This window comes from Trifolium pratense, linkage group LG2 (assembly GCF_020283565.1).
Source record: "Trifolium pratense cultivar HEN17-A07 linkage group LG2, ARS_RC_1.1, whole genome shotgun sequence".
NCBI lineage: Eukaryota > Viridiplantae > Streptophyta > Magnoliopsida > Fabales > Fabaceae > Trifolium > Trifolium pratense.
Window position 1 is genome coordinate 35,754,845 of NC_060060.1, and position 23,970 is coordinate 35,778,814.

At 35.8% G+C, this 23,970-nt stretch overlaps 5 protein-coding genes across 5 annotated transcripts; 4 read left to right on the plus strand and 1 right to left on the minus strand.

Moving 5' to 3' along the window:
• Window positions 1-630: 630 nt before the first annotated feature.
• Window positions 631-1,888, plus strand: LOC123908631 (temperature-induced lipocalin-1-like). The gene is made up of 2 exons (XM_045959326.1): window positions 631-1,231; window positions 1,485-1,888. Exons 1-2 carry the CDS (start codon window positions 791-793, stop codon window positions 1,608-1,610), a joined length of 567 nt encoding a protein of 188 aa, XP_045815282.1. The 5' UTR covers window positions 631-790; the 3' UTR covers window positions 1,611-1,888.
• A 2,037-nt stretch (window positions 1,889-3,925) lies between these two features.
• On the plus strand, window positions 3,926-5,662 carry LOC123909712 (temperature-induced lipocalin-1-like). The gene is made up of 2 exons (XM_045960592.1): window positions 3,926-4,541; window positions 5,068-5,662. Exons 1-2 carry the CDS (start codon window positions 4,167-4,169, stop codon window positions 5,239-5,241), a joined length of 549 nt encoding a protein of 182 aa, XP_045816548.1. The 5' UTR covers window positions 3,926-4,166; the 3' UTR covers window positions 5,242-5,662.
• Window positions 5,663-6,855: 1,193 nt separating this feature from the next.
• On the plus strand, window positions 6,856-18,644 carry LOC123906303 (temperature-induced lipocalin-1-like). The gene is made up of 3 exons (XM_045956192.1): window positions 6,856-7,319; window positions 8,352-8,638; window positions 18,577-18,644. The coding sequence occupies exons 1-2, from the start codon at window positions 6,948-6,950 to the stop codon at window positions 8,532-8,534; spliced, it is 555 nt and encodes a 184-aa protein (XP_045812148.1). The 5' UTR covers window positions 6,856-6,947; the 3' UTR covers window positions 8,535-8,638; window positions 18,577-18,644.
• On the minus strand, window positions 10,085-12,383 carry LOC123904647. Its single transcript, XM_045954283.1, has 2 exons — window positions 10,385-12,383; window positions 10,085-10,116 (listed from the first exon to the last, which is right to left on the minus strand). Exons 1-2 carry the CDS (start codon window positions 12,381-12,383, stop codon window positions 10,085-10,087), a joined length of 2,031 nt encoding a protein of 676 aa, XP_045810239.1.
• Window positions 18,645-19,517: 873 nt separating the features above from the next.
• Window positions 19,518-23,621, plus strand: LOC123906304 (glycerophosphodiester phosphodiesterase GDPDL6-like). Its single transcript, XM_045956193.1, has 9 exons — window positions 19,518-19,882; window positions 20,168-20,449; window positions 20,741-20,853; window positions 20,968-21,463; window positions 21,566-21,601; window positions 21,711-21,992; window positions 22,078-22,214; window positions 22,305-22,788; window positions 22,910-23,621. The coding sequence occupies exons 1-9, from the start codon at window positions 19,801-19,803 to the stop codon at window positions 23,203-23,205; spliced, it is 2,208 nt and encodes a 735-aa protein (XP_045812149.1). The 5' UTR covers window positions 19,518-19,800; the 3' UTR covers window positions 23,206-23,621.
• Window positions 23,622-23,970: the final 349 nt, after the last annotated feature.

The window sequence follows — 23,970 nt, forward strand, 5'->3', positions numbered from 1 at the left end:
GTGCGAGGGGATGTGTTAAGAAGTCTTACCTCGGTTACAGGATGACCTGAATATGTGTTTATAAAGTAAAGACAATCATCACATTATAATCCGATTTTGTCGGATTGAATTGTGTCTAACTCTCAATTCTAAGACTAACAATAGGCTACGAAATATATAACTCTACTGTTTAGATGAATTATAATAAATATAGAGACCTTATTTGTTGTTTTAATTCAATAGATGATCTTATGGTTGTCTAGTTCCTGTAAAGATTGTGGAGAAACACCATATTTAAATGAGATTAAGGAAATAAACAAAGGAGACTCTAAAAATTAATCTATAATTACGCACAAATGATCGAATACCAAATGTGAATTATTTAAACTCCTCGCCGCTATATCAAAACTAAAAATTGGGCCGATGTCCCAAATGTGTGAACAAGTTGACCAAAGTGAATTCAAATTATTATTTTTTGGTGGTGTGAATTCAATTTATTTTTTTGTTGTTGATAATAATGAGCGCATAAAGCCCAGTGTAAATTCAATTTTCTTTTGACGGCATAAACCCCGGTGTCAGTGTGAATTCAATTTTCTTTATTAGATAGGAAACAACAAAACAATAAATTCACAGTCAATAACAAATATCACACAATTAAACAAATAACCAAAAATAGGCACCGTTAATAAAAACGTATCCATATCCTGATATTATTATCCTAATAATGAACAGAACTTTACAAAACTAAGATTCAAAACCACTATATAAATAAATTCTTGTAGTGACTTACGACCATAAAACACAGAGAAACATGGCCAGCACAATGTTTTGTTCTGTTATGTTATGTTTTATTGTATATCTCTCTTTCTATCCACAACAAACAATGGCAACCGCGCCGGAGGCCGTGAAGGGTGTAGACTTGGCGAGGTACATGGGCCGGTGGTACGAAATAGCTTCTTTCCCTTCATTTTTTCAGCCGAAAAATGGCGAAAACACTAGAGCCACCTACACTCTAAACAAAAATGGGACTGTTCATGTTCTAAATGAGGTTTGGAATAATGGTAAAAGAAACTTCATAGAGGGAATTGCTTATAAAGCTAACCCTAAAAGCGATGAGGCCAAACTTAAGGTCAAATTCTATGTTCCTCCAATCTTGCCAATCTTTCCTGTTGTTGGAGATTACTGGATATTGTCCCTTGATCAAAATTATCAATATGCCCTCATTGGAGGACCTACCAATCTATTTCTTTGGGTAAGCAACCTTCATTTACCTTCGAATTTTTAATCAGAAGTCTGTTTCGTGTCCAACACTGACAAATTTATTTGCTTTCTTAAATTATTATCAATGTTGACAAATTTATGTTATAAACTTATAACTTTTTAGTTCATAAGAAAAAAATAGATCGCTGTCTATTTTTCGTTCATGTGTAATTATTTCAATTATCACGTCATGAATGTATATCGATGTTCCTTCCTACCATAATTTAGATTATTTTGGTCCCTAGATATTATGCAGACAGACCCATTTGGATGATCAAATATACAATCAGCTTGTTGAGAAGGCTAAGGAAGAAGGGTATGATGTGACCAAATTGCACAAGACTCCACAGAGTGATCCTCCACCTATGTAAGAAGGCCGTCAAGAAACCAAAAAAAAATTGGTGGATTAATTATCCCTTTTTGGGAGGGCAGCCGTAGTATTAGGGTGTGTTTTTTTTCCAAAGTGTTCCTTATAAAAAGGACCGGAGGGAGTATGTTGATTTGCAGAAATAAAATCTAGGAAAATATGTATTTAGTCTTTCATGTATACAAGTTTATTTAGTGTAGTAGCTTATAAACTCATCATAGTAGAGGAATTGGGTTTCTCTCATGTAATCACTTGAATAAAATTGATTAAATTTTTAGTTAATCATTTTTATTAACTTTTAAGTTCAACAATGCTTATAGCTTATAGCTTTTTGCAGTTTTTCTATTTCTAACATTTAATTTAATTTTATTATTTTTTATAAAATAAAAAAATTATCCACTAAAGAGGAAAACTACCCACTAACATACATGTCATTTTTTGTCTTTTTATATTTATCAATAATTTTAAAAGCTAATTTTAGTATTTTACCATTACCAAACACTTTAATTTCAACCGGGTAACTTTTCAGTTATAAGCTAGCTTATAGCTTAATTTTGCCAAACAAAACCTAAGTGTTCCAAAAATATTAATCACGACAACACAAAAATATAATTACAACCGATTTCATGATCTCTTTTATTTTCATCTACCCATATATCCCAGCAAATTCAAAATCTAACTCTTGCCTTTGATATGTATGTTCGCGAGAAATAGCATTACTCAAACTAAAAATATATTTAACTCAAAATTAGGGAAAAATGGTTTGATAAGCAATTTAGAAGAAAAATAAGTTGTTTCTTTAAAGTCGTAAGTATAGCGCTCATAGAATCGCAACTGAGGCTTAGGGTGCAAATATAAATGATGGATGATCTCATCAGAAATTAATAGCGAATCTTGGAGCAAATTCTGATATCATCTTGGAATTGCCTCTATTTTTTAGACACATATTCAGATCATCTTACAAATGATGTGAGACTTTAACAGTTGGATCAGTTCAACTTCAAGCAAATGATCAAAATAGTTACATTGGTCCACGATTCATTTCTTGTTCACGAAGCATTTTCTCTTGTGCTTAAAGGCTTTCGTTCTTACAATTTCAAGGCTTTCACATTTGTATCGACTCAACGCTGTAATTGATCGAATATGGTTTGAGTTGAGCTTCAAGCATTTGATTGAGATGGACACTTTGGTCCACAATCCATTTCTTGATGAACAAGTATCGTCTCTTGGGCTTCAAGGCTTCACACTTGAAATTGAAAGGACGTAACTTTGGCGTTTTGCACTTATCGCCAAACTACCTTTATGTTGCAATGGAAAAATAATTGACAAGACTCCAACCAAGTAAAAAAACAACCATAATTTAGAGGTGTTTGTGGTATGGTATTGAAGCAACAAACCAACCGACTCCAAAATATAATTTATGAGTAAATCATAAAATTAGTTCATACAAAACTCTTAAAGTAGATTCATGACTTTATGAATATGTTAAACAGATTTTCGAAGGGAGTTTTTAGACACTCTTAAGTAGCTTCTTGATTTTTTAAATGTCAAAATTCAAGTAGAAAGTAACAAAAATTTAAACTTAAAAATCATATTGTATTTTTAGGGTAAATTCTAATATGGATCACTTCATCAAGTGGTCTATGGTGGACCAGTCATGAATAACATTATAATGAATACGAAATTTACAAAATCAACCGTTGGATTAAAAGTTTATATCATATAGATCATCCATAGAAAAATTTAGAAAAATTAAAAATCATTTGATATGTTATTGAGACAAATCAAGATTAACAGTTTATTAAATAACATAAATTTTGATGTGTCTCAATAACATATCAAATGATTTTCAAAAAAATTTTAAAAAATTATGGATAATCTATACGATATAAACTTTCAATCCAACAGTGAATTTCGTAAAACTCATAATCGGTAGATCACTTGTCTATGGTGGACCACTTCGTAAAACTTATTGTTTCGAAGTATATTTTTATAATATTTCAAATATATTTGCAAGAAAAATCATTAAAAAATTACATGTTAACTCAATAACAATGACTTAAAGTGTGTGCATGGGAATTATCTATGTATCAAAAGCTAGCTCAACTTATTAAACTAGTTAAAAGTTAAAGAGTTGGAGGTCCAAGTTCAAGTCCTGACAAGGAGAAAAACACTGTTTGTTTGGTATGTCAAATTTTGAACTTATAATTTATAAGTTTATATGAAAAAAATATTTATTTGGCAAATATTTTTTAAAAACCTAACTTATTAACTATCCGCTATTTTTTATTGAACATAGTTTTTTTTTTTTTTTTGTAGGAATAAGAAAATATTTAAGTGATCGACATGCATTATTTTATTGGTACAATTGTAAGGCTCAAATGTCTCCACACACTACGACGTCAATGCTCCAACAAATGAACAGAATCTTATCATACATATTGAGATTCAAAACCAGCATATAAACTCATGTTCTTAACACCATAAACACTAAGAACCTCTGTTCTATTCTGTTTTGCTCTGTTCTCTACCAGCAATAACATAAAATCAGCAACAAACAATGGGAAACAACAAAGAGATTGAGGTTGTTAAGGGTGTAGATTTAGAGAGGTACATGGGTAGATGGTACGAGATAGCTTCTTTCCCTTCATTTTTTACTCCCAAAAACGGTGAAAACACAAGAGCCACCTACACTCTCAACAGTGATGGAACTGTTCATGTTCTTAATGAAACTTGGAATGGTGGTAAAAGAAACTCCATAGAAGGAAGTGCTTATAAGGCTAACCCCAATAGCGACGAAGCTAAACTCAAAGTCAAATTCTATGTTCCTCCATTTTTGCCAATAATTCCTGTTACTGGAGATTATTGGATTTTGTATCTTGATGAAGATTATCAATATGCTCTCATTGGAGGGCCTACCACTAAATATCTTTGGGTAAGCAACCCTTATCTTCCTTTTCTATATTTCCACCTTATATTATGTAGTATTTATGCCCCTTTTGGAAAAATAAATATATAAAAAAATTCCTTTAAATATTTAGGTATATTTATTATTTTTTTCTTAAACACTAAGGACTTTTTTTGGTCTCTAATATAAATAAAAAATTACATAATTTGGATCTTCTTCAACTCATTTTCTCATGCGTTCCGTGGTGATAGCATCTCAACTATCCATTCATATTTTTTCTATCTCTTCAAATTGTTTCTTTCAATTAATTTATTTTTTATAATGTATATAGTCCATATTATAGACCAGATGTATTAGATTCTCAATGAATTAAAAAATATTAAAAAATATAGTTTCTCTTATATTTAAAACCTTTGAAAGGGTCAAAGGAACTTGTAGTAAAGGGTAGTTACTGTATCTATGTTCTTATATCTTTCAATTCTAATGTCATGAGTGTATTTATAGTTATACCATTCCTTCCTATACCATAACTTGGATAAATTTTGGTTCCTAGATATTAAGCAGGAAGACCCATTTGGATGATGAAATATACAACCAGCTTATTGAGAAAGCTAAGGAAGAAGGGTATGATGTGACCAAATTGCACAAGACTCCACAGACTGATCCTCCACCTCCTGAGCAAGAAGGTCCTCAACCCAAAGGTATTTGGTCCTTGTTTGGGAAATAAATTAATAGGTATATATGGTTATCAACAAACAGTATTATGTAATCAGGCTGAAGAAAGTGGTTATTTCATGTCATCAATAAAGGTTTCTAGAACTCCAATCGAGTCAATTTAGTTTGGATTTCTATATAATAATAATGTATTAGCTTGTTATGTAATTAAATTAAAGATAAGTTGGTGTTAGTTTGATGCTCAAATTGTGTAAGATAAGTTGGAGTTAGTTTGATGATTAGTTTGTTTACTTTTCCTTTTTAATTTGTTGAATTTTTTGGCCAAGCAGTGGGGATCCTATGATATACTGTATACTTTATTCTGCATCACTCTACACATGGTTGATGTGAAAAAGATAAGGGTATGGGTCATATCATTGTTGTGGAGTGTGATCTGATTTAGATAATCAATCAAGATGGGTTTTCTATGATAATTAACACCAATTAAAGAAAAATATTATATTAATTTCTATGCAATAACACAATTTTTTTATCAAGTAGTTTAATACTATACTTAAAGTGAATAAGTGACATGTATGGAGTTCGAACTTCGTCTCCTATATATATAATGTGATATCCTATCAATTGAATTAAACTCACATGACTTGATATTTACTTTAAAAATGTGAAAATCTAGTTATTAATCAGAATTTACTTAAAAAATGTTAAAATTAAGGGAGATGGCAAAATTGAAAATAGATAGAGAAAGATGTCATAAAAAGTTGAAATTGCTAAGCCGAATGTTATGATCGAGATTTGAACAATAGTCTCTTCATTGTGTGTGTGAGAATTTATAATAGTTAATCATTTGGCCTATGCACTCAAACAGTGTCCAGGACCAGGACAATAGTTAATGAAATAAAAATTGTAATATAATCTTAAAAATTAAAAATAGTATATTCATTAACTTAAATTTTTTTTAAAAAAATATTTTCTACTTAAAACTTTTTCTTTTATTTCATTTTTGTTTCTTTAATCATTATTTGGGACACTATTTAGGGGATGACCCTAAAAAGAATTTGGATTCATCGCAATTGATTGCACGCAGTCGTTGTAAATGAACCGTTCGATCAAGATTAGACGGTCTAAATTTTATATTAAATTTTAATTGTTCATAAATTAAAAGTTTAAGCTTAATTTTTAAATCGTACTCCTATAATTTTGATTAACGGTTATTACTAACCCGACTGCACTACGGTCAATGTTTACCAAACTGCACTACGGTTGATGTTTACTAGACTGCACACAACGCACCAATCGTTAGTTGGTTTGGTGATAATTGGCGTTAAATTTGATAGAAAGAATCGTGGTTCGGTCCCTCACAACTATCATCAGAAAAAAGCTGAAATAACTTAATGTCAAAACTGACGCCGAACCAGATTAAACTGATAGCAGAAGAACGTAAATCCCCCTAAAAATATTTCAATGAATTACGGTCGGTTACTAATGCCGATCTCTGTGTGGGGTCCACCTCAGTCTGGAGATTACGATAACATTCTACAAACAGCCATTGTCATCCTATTGTCCTATGATTCTATGAGACACGTGTAAGGCTGAGGCTTCCCCACATCAACGCTCGAAACCCACGTTACTTCTACAAAAAGCACACATCCAACTCCAAAACCTTATCAGAAAATCGCCGTAAAAACCCTTTCTTTTCTGTTTCCTTTCCTGCTACAACAAACAATAATCAATCACAAAATCACTCACAACAAAGAAATGGCAAACAAAGAAATGGAGGTTGCAAAAGGTGTGGACTTGAAGCGTTACATGGGTCGATGGTACGAAATAGCTTGTTTCCCATCAAGGTTTCAACCAAGTGATGGATGTAACACAAGAGCAACGTACACTCTCAAAGATGATGGTACTGTTAATGTTTTGAATGAGACTTGGAGTGGTGGAAAAAGAAGTTACATTGAAGGTATTGCTTATAAAGCTGATCCTAATAGTGATGAGGCTAAACTCAAAGTCAAATTCTATGTTCCTCCTTTTTTGCCTATTATTCCTGTTACTGGTGATTATTGGGTTTTACATCTTGATGATGATTATAGTTATGCTCTTATTGGACAACCTAGCAGGAATTATCTTTGGGTAAGTAAAGTTATTTTCTTTTTTGGCTTTTGCTTTTTACTTTGTGTGTTATGTTGTTATTTCTCTTTTTCAATTCTATTGACCTTGTGAATAGGATTGATTTGTGTTTATTTGGGTTTGAAGAAAAAAGGATATGTTTTTGTTTTGAAACCCTTGATGTGTCAAAATTCAAAATCTTTGATTATGTTAATAGGTTATTTAGGTTGATTTCTTACTTGCCTTGTGCTAATTTAGAGTCCCCTAACCATAGCTCAGTTGGGAGAGACATCACATTTGGAGTCTCGGTTGGAATCCCGGAGACTCCATTTATTCACCTTAAAAAGGTGGAATTCAAAAAAAAAATTAAAAAAATAGAATGCTGTTTTTGATATATGGTTCTTTGGTTGATAAAAAATATAAAAATCTTACTTGCCTAGTATGCTTTTGGTATCATAATTTGGGAGATAAAAAATGAATTGGATTTCGAAATGAATTGGAGAAGTATAGACTCTAGAAGAGCATAATTGATGGTGTATTGCATTGCCACCGGTTAGGTAGTTCTAAATTGCAGTTTGCAGTCACAATATAAGGGTTATATAGGTCTCCACATTGGGATCATAATTGTGGTTTTATTGGCCACATTTGCCTATATTTTTCTGCAATATTTGATTAGAGTTGTTCATAGATTGAACTCTTTGGTATAATTCATTTATATTTGATTAGAGATGTATATGAGAAGATTATTTATAATTTTAGTCTTGGTTATATATATGGATGCAAGTCCTAAATGATTCAATGGCCTTCTTGTCTAGTTAAGTGACTTGTAATTAGTTTGATAAGTTTTGATATTTTTGAAAAATTTGATCTAACCTAATTAAAGTGCTTTTTTGAGAAGCATTGAAAAATAAAGTGTACCAAATAGTGTCCTAATATGATTAAGGTGTACCACAACCACAATTTAGAACTAAGAAAATGTATTTGTTAGGCTTTTAAATATCTTATTGGTGATGTGTTTGTTTCTTACCATAACTTGGATCATTTTTTGGTCTGTAGATATTATGCAGGCAACCCCATTTGGATGAAGAAATCTTTAACCAGCTTGTTGAGAAAGCTAAGGGAGAAGGGTATGATGTGAGCAAATTGCGCAAGACTCCACAGAGTGACACTCCACCTGAGCAAGAAGGTCCTGAAGACACCAAAGGTATTTGGTGGTTCAAATCCCTTTTTGGGAGATAGATCAATAGGTATGGAATGGACGGAATCATGTAATCAGACTGAACAAGTGTTTTATTTCATGTCATGAATAAAGGTTTCAAGAACTTTTTAGTTTGGATTTCTATGTGAAATTCTGGCACACTAGTATTAAGATGTTGTACTCAACGCTTCACCACTTTAGTTCACTTTTAATGCGTGAATCAATGATCCAACATCCAACAGCGCATACACAAGGAATAATAAACTAAATAAACTGAAAGTAAATTAACACAGTGATTTGTTAACCCAGTTCAGCATAAGCCTACTCTGGGGGATACCAATCCAGGAGTGAATCCACTATGATAGTATTAGTTTGAAGCCATCAATAAAACCTCCCGTTTATGACTTCTCACCTAATCACCACCCGTGCTATATCCTACCTAAGACACACCTAGGTATGAGAACCTCCGCTCACCTCCTCTTAATCACAGCCACTGTGATCGTACACTTCTAGATTCAATAGGTGAAGACACACTTCATAAAACACACACCAATTCCGTACTTCAAAGCTTAGGAATGGTTCACACACACTATCTCCTTGCTTAGAAGCTCCAGAGATATTACAATGCAAAAAACACACAGTTCCTAGTCTAGTGGGAAATCAACACAAGACTTAGAACACAATAAACACAATACTAAAACCTAAACTCACGCTTTGTAAGACTCAATTCTGGTTTCAGTTGTTTGAACAATGGAGTCAACCTTCTTTAAATAACCTTCACGAGCTCAGGCTAGGTCTTCAATTAGGCTTCAATAGCTCAGCATGATTAATGGTTCCTTTCAAGAAATAATCTTTAATTCAAATGTTTTGTTTCCTTAACTTGAAGATCTGATTAACAAGCAACACTTGATCACGAGATCCATTAATAATTATGCGTGACAACGCTCCTTATCACAAACGACCATTTATTGTGGATTCCATAAATAGAACTTAGGCGCGAGATCTCAACATACACAGGCCCGGCCTACTGGATGTGGTATCCAATGTTGAAGCATTGTACCGAACATCTTGCTTATACTGGATGGTGGAAGCATGTAGTTCCACATCAAGAAAGATCACATGTTTTAGCAAAATGAGGCCAACCATACAACGCCAACAATCTCCCCCTTTGGCAATTTTTGGCTAAAACATCCTAAGATTATTTCAACCTTTCTAGAGAGATACACAAGCTACCTTTCTTCAACTCAACGTAGGCACACAGTCATGAAGTAAAGTAGATCAATTTAACATGCTTGTTTTAATAACCCCTCATATACAAATAGCATATTTAATATGTATCAATTTAGACCTTCAGAGGCATGCAACAGCGGAAGGATAAGCACAAGAGCCTCACAGGAATTTGCCAATAGAGAGTATAAGATTCTCATAAAAGAAACACTGGGGAAAAATAAATTCCCTCAAAGCTGAGAAAAATAAATTCTCAAGAACAGATGATGCTTCAACATGCAGTAGCACATTGTGTGCTAAGCAAGAATATTGCTCCCCCTCAAGAATAGAAACGAGTACCAAGTTCGTCTTACTCCCCCTTAATTCATGCATAGGAGTATTCAGATGATCCAGCATCTGATGGCACATCAAGCTCAGCATCTATTATGGCATACAATAACTACTCCCCCTTTTTAGCCATAAAATAGACAAAATGGGAACTGCATAAAAAAAATATCCAAGAACCGTGCAGATAGTAGCAGAACAGAAAGTGCAGACAAAATATTACAAACCATGCACACTAGGTGCTAAATTCAGGGCTCAGCCCACAGACATGCAAAACAAAAAGATAAAATCCAAATAAGAAAACATCAGAATTACACAGAAGCACTTGGGGAGGAATCACTTTCTTCTCCTTCAGTATCTGAGTCAGCTTCTTCTCCACCACCAGAACCATCATCATCTGCATCAGCTGCTTGAGCTGCAGCCTCTTCAACCCTGAGAGCATGTATCATCCTTTCAAACTGCAACTTCTTTTCATCTAGCTCTTTACAGTTTGCTTCCAGCATAGCAATCATCTCCTTCCTTGTCATAGGAATGTCAGCAGCAGCATTTGATGGTCCAGCAATATCTGGAGCATGCTGTTTACTGAACAGCTTCTGATGAATGGACAAAGGAGTTGCCCTTTTCTTAGCAGACTCATCCTCATTCCTTATATTCGGATGTTGGGACAAGATGATGTCACAGATCAAAGTTGGAAATGCAATGGGTTGCTTGGTGACAGAGGTTTTAGCATGCTGCACAACTTGATTGAAAATATATAGACCAGCATTAAACTTAGTACCAGTACCAATCATATAAATGAGCTTACCCAGATTTGTTGCAATATCAGATGCATGTGTTGTAGGAACCCAGTTGACAGATGCAATACGATTCAAGATGGCATACTTTTGGGTTAGCTTGACAGCAGGTACTTTTGCCTTCTTTGGCCAGGTTTTCACCTTTTCAGCTGTGATAGTTTTGCAGACCACATTGTCAGATACATCTATGTCAGGGTGAGGATCATCAGCATTACCTAGCACCTTGTTGATCACACTTGGAGAAAATGTTACACATTTTCCTCGAACAAATACCTTCTGAAATTCTTTGTCCAAGGGATTGTCACAACCTATAGGAATGTTGACAACAAACTCCCTAACCAGCTTCTCATAACAGGAGCCTAAGCCCCACACAGTTTTGATCAATCCAGCATCATTGATCAAACTCACAATCTCTTCACATTCCAGAATATCTTTACCTAGTTCCCTTTCCAGAGCCAATCTTCGTTTGCAAATGATTCCCCATCGTTGAGCATAGGATGGAAGATGAAATGAAACATTGTCACAAGGAAAGTCTTCAATGTCAGGAGCAACAGATTGAGGCATGGCCTTCTTAGCAGACATAGCCTTCTTAGCAGGAGGCTTGATGCTTGAGTCATCCTTTTCAGCTTCAAATTCAGAGTCACTTGATGGTGCACTCTTTCTTTTCAGTACACCCTTTTTCTTTTCAGGAGGAGGTATAGACTTGCTCCAACTTTTCTTAGGCCCATACTTGACAGGCTTCAGAGTAGTGTCCTTTGCTTTCTTGGTGACAGCAGGGGTAGTGGTAACAGCAGGTGCAGGTGTAGTGGTCCTGCTTCTTAGTCTTCTCCCAATTCCTTTCTGAGTAGGGGGAGGTTGCAGATCTTCTTCAGAGGGGACTTCATCAACATCTACTATGTCCTGCTCTTCATTGGTGGTTTTCTCAGAATCTTCATCAGCTTCATTTTCTGGTTCAGAATCAGCCACATCTTCAGGGGTACTTTGTTTGTTTACTTCCTCTTCAGTGGAAGCTTCAGTATTAGATCCACTGCCAAACGACCCAGTGGCAGTGTTAGCATGTGGGCTAGATCCTCCTTTGGATGCTTCAACATCCTTCTTAGCATCAGTTGGTATAGAGGATGGTTCAACACCAGTTGGGGCATCGGTTACAACAGCCTTTTCTTGAGATTTTTCAGCAACATCAGTTATGACATTCGTGGGAACTGTCATACTCTCAGGGACACTAGGATTATTGCTCACACCAACATTCTCAGCAATATTTTGGGTTTTTCCTAGGGTTGCAACAGAACTAGGGTTTTCCTCTACAGAAGGGTTTTCTTGATTCACCTTTTCAGACACAGACTTAACAGACGATTCAACATTCGCATTTTTGCCGGAGGCAACATCATGCGATTCCACATTCGCAGTTTCAGAAAGATCCTTATTCAAGTATAGATCAGACATGCTCAAACCCCTTTTTATGGGAGATTGGGGTTTCTTCTTCTTAGACCTAACAGAATCAGCAATTTTGTTTTTGATCTGAGCGGAACCGGAAGATTGAGACATTTTCACAAAGGACTTGTTGAAGTTTTTGAGATTTTTGATGATTTGAGATGATGATTTGTGTTTGAGGATCGCAGCAGAAAGTTCAGAGGAAGTTGAAAGTTTTGGAACGAAATAATGATGATATGAGAGTTGATTGCGTGTAATAGAGCAGTTATGGAAAGTATTTTTTGTCTTTCCTTGATTTACGTGCGCCAATAGATGAAATTTGGAGAACAAAACGGTTGCGCGCACATAATGCCTTAACTGCTATAATTCCTCATATAGGCAAATCCCCAATTTGCCCCTAAGCCTTTCAAACTGATTTGCATCTAAAGCTTTGGTAAAAATATCAGCTACCTGTTCTTCAGTTGCAACATGCTCCAATTTCACAATATTCTCTTCCACCAAATCCCTGATGAAGTGATGGCGAATGTCAATATGCTTTGTTCTACTGTGCTGAATAGGATTTTTTGAAATATTTATGGCGCTTAAATTGTCACAGTACAATGTTAGAGCATCCTGTTCAACATTGTATTCCTTAAGCATCTGCTTCATCCACAATAATTGAGAGCAACTACTCCCAGCTGCAATGTACTCAGCTTCTGCAGTGGATAGAGAAACACAGTTTTGTTTCTTGCTAAACCATGAGATAAGATTTTCTCCTAGATAAAAACATCCTCCAGAGGTGCTTTTTCTGTCATCTGCACATCCAGCCCAATCTGCATCACAATATCCCATCAACCTAGCATTGTTGGTATGGGAATACATTATTCCATAATCAGAGGTTGCATTGACATACTTCAAGATTCTTTTTACTTGTGTAAGATGGCTAATCTTTGGCTCAGCTTGGTACCTAGCACATACACCAACAGCAAAGGTGATGTCAGGCCTGCTTGCTGTGAGGTACAGTAGGCTCCCTATCATGCTTCTATACAGGCTTTGGTCTACATCTACACCTTTCTCATCCTTGGTTAATTTTAGATGTGTGGCAGCAGGTGTTCTTTTGTGTGCAGCATTTTCCATGCCAAATTTCTTTATGATATTTTTAGCATATTTGCTTTGAGACACAAATATTGTGTCTTCCATCTGTTTCACCTGTAATCCAAGAAAATAGGTTAATTCTCCTACCAAGCTCATCTCAAATTCAGACTGCATCTGTTTCACAAAGTGTTGGACCATCGGTTCCGCCATCCCTCCAAAGACTATGTCATCAACATATATCTGTGCTATCAACAAGTTTCCATTCATTTCTTTGACAAATAAGGTCTTGTCATTTCCACCTTTCTTGTATCCTTGGTTAATCAGGAATTCAGTTAACCTTTCATACCAAGCCCTTGGTGCTTGTTTCAAGCCATACAAAGCCTTTTTCAGTTTGTAGACATGATCCGGATGATTTGGATCTATGAAACCTTTGGGCTGTTCAACAAATACTTCTTCATGAAGATACCCATTTAGAAAGGCGCTCTTGACATCCATTTGGTAGAGTTTGAGTTTGAGGATGCAAGCTACACCAAGAAGCAGCCTTATGGATTCTAGTCTTGCCACGGGAGCAAAGGTCTCATCAAAGTCAATTCCCTCCACCTGAGTGTAGCCTTGAGCTACCAGTCTTGCCTTATTCCTTGTTACTGTACCCTTCTCATCAGACTTATTCTTGTATATCCATTTAGTGCCTATGACATTTACTCCATGTGGTCTTGGAACAAGGTCCCAGACTTCATTTCTCTTGAATTGATTCAATTCCTCTTGCATTGCTTCAATCCAGAACTCATCAGTAAGAGCCTCTTTTATGTTTTTAGGCTCAAATTTTGATACAAAACAAGTGTTTGAGATAGCATCAATCTTTCTTCTGGTAGCAATGCCCTGGTCTGGATCACCTATGATTAGATCTTTAGGGTGATTCTTCTGTGTCCTAATAGATGGTGCTTTTGCTGGGGCAGGTGCAGAGTCTTGATCAGATTCATCACCTTTTAATTCAGACTTTTCACTTTGTGTCATCTCATCAGAGTTCTCAGGAGATGGTTCAACCTCTGTTTCCACATCCGATGGTTGAGTGGATGGTGCATCATCAATCACAACATTGATCGTTTCCATAATGATTTTGGTTTTTGTGTTATAGACCCTGTAGGCTCTGCTATTCAAGGAATATCCCAGAAATATACCTTCTTCACTTTTAGGATCAAGTTTTCGTCTTGATTCTCTGTCAGCAAGGATGTAGCATTTACTCCCAAAAATGTGAAAGTGTTTCACAGTTGGCTTTCTTCCCTTCCATAATTCATACAAGGTTACAGATGTTCCCTTTTTGAGTGTTACACGGTTGTGTATGTAGCAGGCTGTACTCATAGCCTCTGCCCAGAACTGATATGGTAGACCCTTGGCATGAAGCATTACTCTAGCAGACTCTTGAATGGTTCTATTCTTTCTCTCTACTACACCATTTTGTTGTGGTGTTATAGGAGCAGAGAATTCATGTTGGATACCTTCTGCTGCACAGAAATCATAGAATTTGCTATTCTCAAATTCTTTTCCATGATCACTTCTGACCCTTATAATGACAGACCCCTTTTCTCTTTGAAGTTGTACACATAAGTTTCTAAATGTTTCAAAACTATCTGATTTTTCTCTAAGGAAGTTTATCCATGTAAATCTAGAGAAATCATCCACCATAACAAAAGCATACCTTTTTCCTCCAAGACTTTCAGTCTGCATAGGTCCCATCAAATCCATGTGTAACAATTCAAGTGTTCTGGTAGTAGATTGATGTTGAAGCCTTGGGTGCGCCACCTTGGTTTGTTTGCCTATCTGACATTCTCCACATATTGTTCCTTCGTCTATCTTTAGCTTGGGTAATCCTCTGATTGCTTCTTCAGCTATGGCCTTTTTCATTCCTCTCAGGTGTAGATGACCTAACTTTTGATGCCAGAGTTTGACTTCCTCATTTTTGCTTATGAGGCAGGTAGACATATAATTTCCTTCTTCAGACACCCACAAGTAACAATTATCTTTGGACCTTACTCCCTTCATTATCAGTCTTCCTTCTTCATCTGTAACAAGGCATTCTGATTGAGTGAAGTTCACCTTCATTCCTTGGTCACATAGTTGACTGATGCTGATCAAATTTGCTGTAAGTCCTTTTACTAACAGAACATTGTCTAAGTTTGGTAACCCATTATCAATTAGGTTCCCAATTCCCTTTATTTCTCCCTTAGCTCCATCTCCAAATGTTACAAAGCTTGTGGCATAGGACCTTAGGTTGGCTAGATACCCTTCCACTCCAGTCATGTGTCTAGAGCATCCACTGTCAAAATACCAATCTTGTCTAGATGATGCCCGTAGTGAAGTATGAGCTATCAGGCTTACACCATCTTCCTTCTTCTTCCACTCTTTCTTGACATTCACGTTCTCAGATTTGGGTTCAAGTGGCCGTGAATTCTGTGGATATCCGTACAGCTTGTAGCAATAAGGTCTAATGTGCCCTTTCCTACCACAATAATGACACCTCCAATTCCTTCTTTTAGTCCTAGATCTTGACCTGTTATATCGATGGTGAGGCGGGTGTTGAGGCATCGAGTTAGTCTGGTCATGCTGCTTGGGTTTTAACCATGTGTCAGTTCCCTGATGTGTGGGAGGATGAGGAGGTAGTAACCCACCACTAACAGGAAAAGTTTTATCAATGGGGGTAGTGATTGTAGCTTCGTTGTAACCCATTTCTTGATCCACTATCTCGTAATCAAAACCAATAGGTTTCTTACCAGCACTTTGTTTTAGAAGCATGGCTTGAAACTTTTCTTCTCCTGATGCAAAGACCCTAACTTGTTTTCTAGCATGCTCCAAGTCTTCATTCAGCTTTTCAATCTCTTTGTTGAGAGTCTTAATTATATCCAGACATTCATTCTTCTCGGCCTGAAGTTGACAATTTGTCTCCTTTTGTTTTTCCAAGGCTTTGCAGAATTCATTGCTCCTGATGAATAAGTCCTTATAGGTAGCCAGAAGTTCTTCATATGATGTTTCATCGCAGGATTCAACATCAGATTCATAGACACCTGTCAATGCATTGACAAGTTTTGCAGATTCACCTTCATCTTCTTCTGAATCATCCTCATCTGACCAAGTAACAGCAAGACTCTTCTTCTTCTTCAGAAAAGTAGGGCATTCAGATTTGATATGACCAAATCCTTCGCACTCATGACACTGAACTCCTCTAGATGAAGTACTTTTGTCATCACTTCTGGTCCTCCTTTGACTGGACACAGGTTTGTTGAAGTCAGTTTTGGTGCTTGGACCATGGAACTTATTGTTGAAGTCAGATTTGGTGCTTGGACCATTGGATTTATTTCTTTTATCCATCCTCTTCATGATACGGTTGAACTGTCTTCCAAGTAACACCATGGCTTCAGATAAACTTTCATCACTTTCCATATCTATCTCATCATCTTCTGTAGTATTAGAAGTAAAAGCCAAACTTTTGTTTTTCTTTTCTTTTCTTTGGTTTATGCTCATCTCATAGGTTTGAAGTGAGCCTATTAGTTCATCTACTTGAATGTTGGCCAGATCCTGAGATTCTTCTATTGCTGTTACCTTCATGTCAAACTTCTTAGGTAGAGATCTGAGAATTTTGCTCACCAGTTTTTCATCTGATATGGGTTCTCCCAAGGAATCAAATGAATTTGCAAATTCTAAAATATTCATGTGAAAGTCATGAATAGTCTCTTCTTCCTTCATACTCAGATTTTCAAAGTTTGTGCGAAGCATCTGAAGTTTGGACAGCTTTACTTTGTTGGTTCCTTCATGTGCTTTCCTGAGTATTTCCCACGCCTGTTTGGCTACAGTGCATCGTTTAACAAGTCTGAACATGTTGATGTCCACCCCATTGAATATGGCATTCAAGGCTTTTGAGTTTCCCAGAGCTAAGTCATCCTCGTCCTTGGAATAGTCTCTATTAGGCTTGATTTCACCTGTAACCTTCCCATCCTTATCAATGACCATGGGAGGTTCCCATCCATTTTCTACAGCTTTCCATGTTCTGCTATCAATGGATTTAAGAAACACCATCATCTTAGCTTTCCAGTAGTCATAGTTCTCAGGCCCAGTTAGCAGTGGTGGTTTAGAGACCGTTCCTCCTTCCTTGTCCATCTCACCAGAAATTTCCGTCCCTGAAGCTCACCCTGAGTTTCGAGCAGGGTGCCTGCTCTGATGCCAATTGAAATTCTGGCACACTAGTATTAAGATGTTGTACTCAACGCTTCACCACTTTAGTTCACTTTTAATGCGTGAATCAATGATCCAACATCCAACAGCGCATACACAAGGAATAATAAACTAAATAAACTGAAAGTAAATTAACACAGTGATTTGTTAACCCAGTTCAGCATAAGCCTACTCTGGGGGATACCAATCCAGGAGTGAATCCACTATGATAGTATTAGTTTGAAGCCATCAATAAAACCTCCCGTTTATGACTTCTCACCTAATCACCACCCGTGCTATATCCTACCTAAGACACACCTAGGTATGAGAACCTCCGCTCACCTCCTCTTAATCACAGCCACTGTGATCGTACACTTCTAGATTCAATAGGTGAAGACACACTTCATAAAACACACACCAATTCCGTACTTCAAAGCTTAGGAATGGTTCACACACACTATCTCCTTGCTTAGAAGCTCCAGAGATATTACAATGCAAAAAACACACAGTTCCTAGTCTAGTGGGAAATCAACACAAGACTTAGAACACAATAAACACAATACTAAAACCTAAACTCACGCTTTGTAAGACTCAATTCTGGTTTCAGTTGTTTGAACAATGGAGTCAACCTTCTTTAAATAACCTTCACGAGCTCAGGCTAGGTCTTCAATTAGGCTTCAATAGCTCAGCATGATTAATGGTTCCTTTCAAGAAATAATCTTTAATTCAAATGTTTTGTTTCCTTAACTTGAAGATCTGATTAACAAGCAACACTTGATCACGAGATCCATTAATAATTATGCGTGACAACGCTCCTTATCACAAACGACCATTTATTGTGGATTCCATAAATAGAACTTAGGCGCGAGATCTCAACATACACAGGCCCGGCCTACTGGATGTGGTATCCAATGTTGAAGCATTGTACCGAACATCTTGCTTATACTGGATGGTGGAAGCATGTAGTTCCACATCAAGAAAGATCACATGTTTTAGCAAAATGAGGCCAACCATACAACGCCAACACTATGTATCATGTATTATCTGGTTTTGTATATATAGACTAAACTTTAGCAAAGTTGGCGTTTGATGTTCAAATTGTGTTTGTTCTTGCTGTATTTCATGAGAATTCAGTATTTGATACTTTGCAACCAATGTTTAGTTGTAGTAAAATTAACATTTAGTCACCGTGAGCATAACTCGCCACTCAGTTGGTAGGGACATTGCACACTTATTCACTTTATAAAGTGAAATTCTAGCCGCTAAGACTACTTGGGAAAAAAGAAAGAAAAAAAAAACATTTCAGATGTCAAAAGAAAAATAAAAAATTAACATTTCATATTGTCAAAATAAGTGCCACAAACTTTTTTTTTGAAGCAAAATAAGTGCCACAAACTGACAAGTCAAATACATGTAATATAAACTTTGTAAAAAAAAACATATACACATAATAAACGGTTGTATCAATGTACCAAAAAAAAAGTTAAATGAAACCGTTGGATTTATTTTGACTCTCAAAAAACAAACTGAAACACAGAAGCATCTAACGTTGGTTGATGTGGTGTTAAGGACCAACCCCATGTGGTAAATTTGGTATGAACCACACGATTAAAATAAGCAATTAAGAAACAAATATTGTTATTTTTTTAACAATTAACAAAAACACAAAACAAAAGTAACCAAAATCAGCAGACAATGGAAAATAGATTCTAGAAATGATGTTGTTAATGGTTGTCCTTAACAATGAAATCCTGACCAGCTATTTATACGCCTCAACATGTGTGGAAATAAATAGAGAATAACTCTTTATTTGTTTCTCAATCTATACTCTCCAATTTGCTTCCCTTTTTTCCCTCACATTCCCTTTGAGGGTCTTCCTCACAAAAATCTTTTCATAGGGGAATGCCCTTTCATCTATCTAATTAATACACATAACATATGATGATCCTTACTTTTTGGGTATGTATATATATATCATCTTTCATATATTTATGTTTCTTTTCATTGCTTTTAAGGGAATTTTGTAAATAATGAGATCATTCCAATATCTATTATATGCACATGAAGAACAATTCAATAAATAAAGAGGTTAACAAAATTTACTGCAAAATGAACGTTAAAAGGTTTTCTTGTGTTACAAACAATGAAAGATATCCTAGTGAAGGTCATGTTTACAATTAATGTTTTCGCTATAGTAATTCTAATTCTATGTTTTCATTGACATTGATTTTGAAACTGACAGGAAAATAAAAAAATGATCAGAAGCTTGTTTCTGTTTTCATTGCTGCTTCATTCGACATTGGCCCTCCCTGTCAAGAAATGGTCAACATTAAGCGGTTGGTAATCCTAAGCCTTATTTTTTCTCTACCTCGTTCTTCTGGACAATGTTGTTAAATTAGCGACTACAGTAGCATTATAGCACAGCCGAACTTGAACAAATCGTTATTGTTCCGCGATACGCTTTTTATTCTGTGATACGTTATTTGGTACAAAATGTTGCCATATAGCGGTGCTGTGATGCGTAGCAGAATTGAAAAAACTACTATTTTTCATGATTCACGGTTGACAACATTGCTTCTGGTAATGTTCGGCATATTGATTTTTTATTTCATTGCTTGCAGGAAATGAACCACTTGTAATAGCCCGTGGTGGTTTTTCGGGACTCTTCCCAGAAGGTTCTCCGGATGCAATTGGAATGTCACAAGACATAAGCATTTTCTTGTGCAATCTTCAGCTATCAAAAGATGGTGGTGCCTTTTGTGTCACTGGTGTTACCATTGACAATGCGACAACAATAGCAACGTTTGATCCTCAGCAGAAAGTTTACAATATCGATGGGAGGGATGTGCACGGACACTTTGCCACAGATTACATGGGTGCTCAGATTGATCAGAATATATCATGTGAGTCTTATATCAAGCTACATTTTTTCCATAGTTTTCTCTGCTAAAAATACGCTAGCAGCTACATTTTCAATAAACCCAATATAATGAAAATAATGTAGATTATAGAATGAATATTTGAGCCATTTCGAGTGTCAGTAAAAAAAGAAAAACTTGTTAGGATTGTTGGTGCATTTTAAATAGACAGAAGATAAAATGTAAGAATAGACGAACTGCAAAATTTCAGAACTAGTTATGCTTATTTGAGCATTGGAACTTAGAACTTAAGTTTCTTTTTGCTATGTATTCCAGTGGTTCAGGCAATATTTTCTCGGCCCAGTTTTTACGATGGTGCTTACCCAGTTGTTAATGTTGATAGTCTCCTAAGCAGCAAAACACCACCAAGGTTTTGGTTGAACGTTCAGGTTCTCTCTCTTTTTCTTTCTGTTGAAATAATCCTAAAGCCCCATATTATACATTCTTTAATTTCTTTGTTTCATCAATGTATTGCGTGTTGATCTAGTTTTTTGTTGTTGCAGAATGCAGCATTCTACACCCAGTACGGAATAAAAGCAGTAGACAATATTCTAGAGATTTTGAAAGCTTATCCAGCAATAGAGTTTGTTTCATCTCCAGATATTGGTTTCTTGAGGAGTATTGCTGGGAAAACAAACAAGGCAAAAGTCGTCTTTCAACTTCTTAACCCTATGGATGTCGAAGCAACAACCAAACAGCCATACGGCAATATAATAAAGGATCTTCCAACAATCAAATCATTTGCATCAGGCATCATGGCCCCAAAAGAATTCATATATCCAGTTAAACCGGACAAATATCTAGGACCTCCCACATCACTTGTAGCTGATGCCCATAAATTAGGACTCGACGTATATGCTTCTGGTTTTGCCAATGATTTGTTTTCAAGTTACAATTATAACTATGATCCTACTGCTGAGTACCTTCAATATTTAGACAGTGTAGATAGTGTTGATGGTGTTGTCACCGACTTCCCAGCTACAGCATCTAATGCCATTGGTGAGATTACAAATCTGAAATCTCCAACTTTTAGTTCATGATCTATTTCTAAAATAGCAAAATCCCTCTTCTAACCTTTCTCACAATTTTGTTTCTTTATAGGGTGTTTTGCACACAACAACACTTTGCCCAAAAAAGGTATATATTATTACTAATCTCAAGTTCTTTTCAATGTTAATAGTTATTATAACATGAAAAAAAAAAGAAAAAAAAAAACAAGTCTATAATGTTACATTTGCTTTTGCAGGACCAACTTTAATCATAAGCAACAATGGAGCAAGCGGTGTTTACCCAGGCAACACTGATCTTGCATATCAGCAAGCTATAACTGATGGCGCTGACATCATAGATTGCCCAGTTCAAATGACAAAAGATGGAATTGCCTTCTGCGCAAATTCTGCAGACCTAATAACAGAAAGCACAGCTATGACTAAATTCATGTCTCGTTCTTCCACTGTCCCAGAACTTCAACCAAAAAATGGAATTTTCTCCTTTGATCTTACATGGGCTGAGATTCAAACATTAAAACGTAAAGACTTCCTTTGAGCAATAGTTCATATTCATATTTTAAGAATTCAACAATAAACTTAAAAGGTATAAATTTCTTGTTTCAGCTCAAATGATGAACCCTCAAGGCAATGACTTTCAAAGAAACCCGGCAGAGAAGAACAGTGGTAAATTTGTTACCCTTCCTGAATTTTTGGAATTGGCCAAGACAAAGGCAGTTACTGGCATTTTGATACACATACCGGTGAGCAACATCCCCAATCACCTATAAATACTAGTATTTAATTTGAAAACTTCCTACTGATGCTAAGTGCTTATTCTATTTGCTTCACAGAATGCTCCTTACCTTGCATCAAAGAAGGGTCTTGACATTGTAGGTGCTGTCACCACTGCTTTGAGCAATGCTACCTTTGATAAGCAATCCACACAACAAGTCTTCATCCAATCAGACGACACCTCGGTCCTAGCCAAGTTTAAAGATATCCCATCTTACAAAAGGGTGTTGTACATTGAAGATAAAATAGACGATATACCAGTAGAAACAGTGGAAGAAATTAAGAAGCACGCAGAAGGACTGAATCTTCCCAAAACCTCCATTGTTAAAACATCTGATTCCTGGTTGGTAGCATTAACAAATGTTGTTAAAGAGTTGAAAGGTGCAAACCTAACAGTATTCGCCCGTTCTCTCAAAAACGAATACATTTCGTTGGCTTTCGATTATTGGTCAGATCCTAATGTTGAGATTGCTACTTACATTAACACTGCCGCAGTTGATGGCATCATTACCGATTTTCCAGCCACTGCAAGCAGATTTATGAGTAAGTAATACCAATCTATTTACCTTTCTTAGATGATTCAAGCAAAACCATATAATCTTCTTCCACATTGTACTTTTACAAAAGCAAAAGTTGAAAATGTGTATCGTTTTACAATTTGCAGGAAGCCCTTGTAGCGATCCAAATAACCAAGCTGCCATCTTAGCAGCTGAACCTGGTGAACTATTGAAAACTATTCCACCTGATGTGAGACCAGCAGCACAACCTCCTGCACCTCTACAGGTTGCAAACGTTGTTGATCCTCCTCTTCCTCCGGTTATTGACGTGGCTAAACCCGAGACTCCAGCTGCACCTACTCCTCCTTCACCCTCATCAGGTGAAAGGGCATATGGTTTCAACTCTGTTAACTCCCTATTGTCAGTTTTGGTGGTAGCAATGCTTTATGCTGGTCATCATTGATCTTATTAATTTGGCACTATTACCATTTTGGATCGTCAATTTACATTTTGGGTATTTGATTGTATCTCGATTTGTACCATAGAATTCATATGGCACTAGTTCTCCAAACACAGTAATTGGGACTAAAAACACATTTGTGTTTGGATTGTGTAAAATTGTGAAATATTCAGCAACATCAATTGATATATAAACAAATCCAAGCTAAATTTTACAGGTTGAGCAAGAATTTCCATTCTATCCAATTCAATATATAACATCAGAAAATTTACATTTACATGACAAATATGAAACTTACAATCAGATTCAAGCGAACCACTAAAAATATGTAATTAATATACACACATATCAGGCTACAACAATTTTTCATCAGCTTAATCTTTCTTGATAAACTAATACAAAAAAAGAAAAAAAAGAAAGACTAAAATCCATATAACAAAGCAAATCCATCATTGACATCATCCTTGTTGAAGTTGTTGGCAGCATGCATGACACCTTAAATCTCCATCCATCCTCAAAGGGTTTGCTTGCTATACCCAAAATTCCTCATGCAACTCTACACCTTCATAGTACTCATGCAACTCTACACCTTCATAGTCAAGTGAAACTGAAAGCTCATCTAACAACAATACAAGGAAATCAAATGTTATAATGCTTGAAAAATGCAGATCACAAAGCTTTAATTACAGATCAAACAAAAAAAATCATATTTTTTCAAAAAATTACCAAACTAGTTAAAGAGTTTTAAAGATCAAATTTTGCAGATTC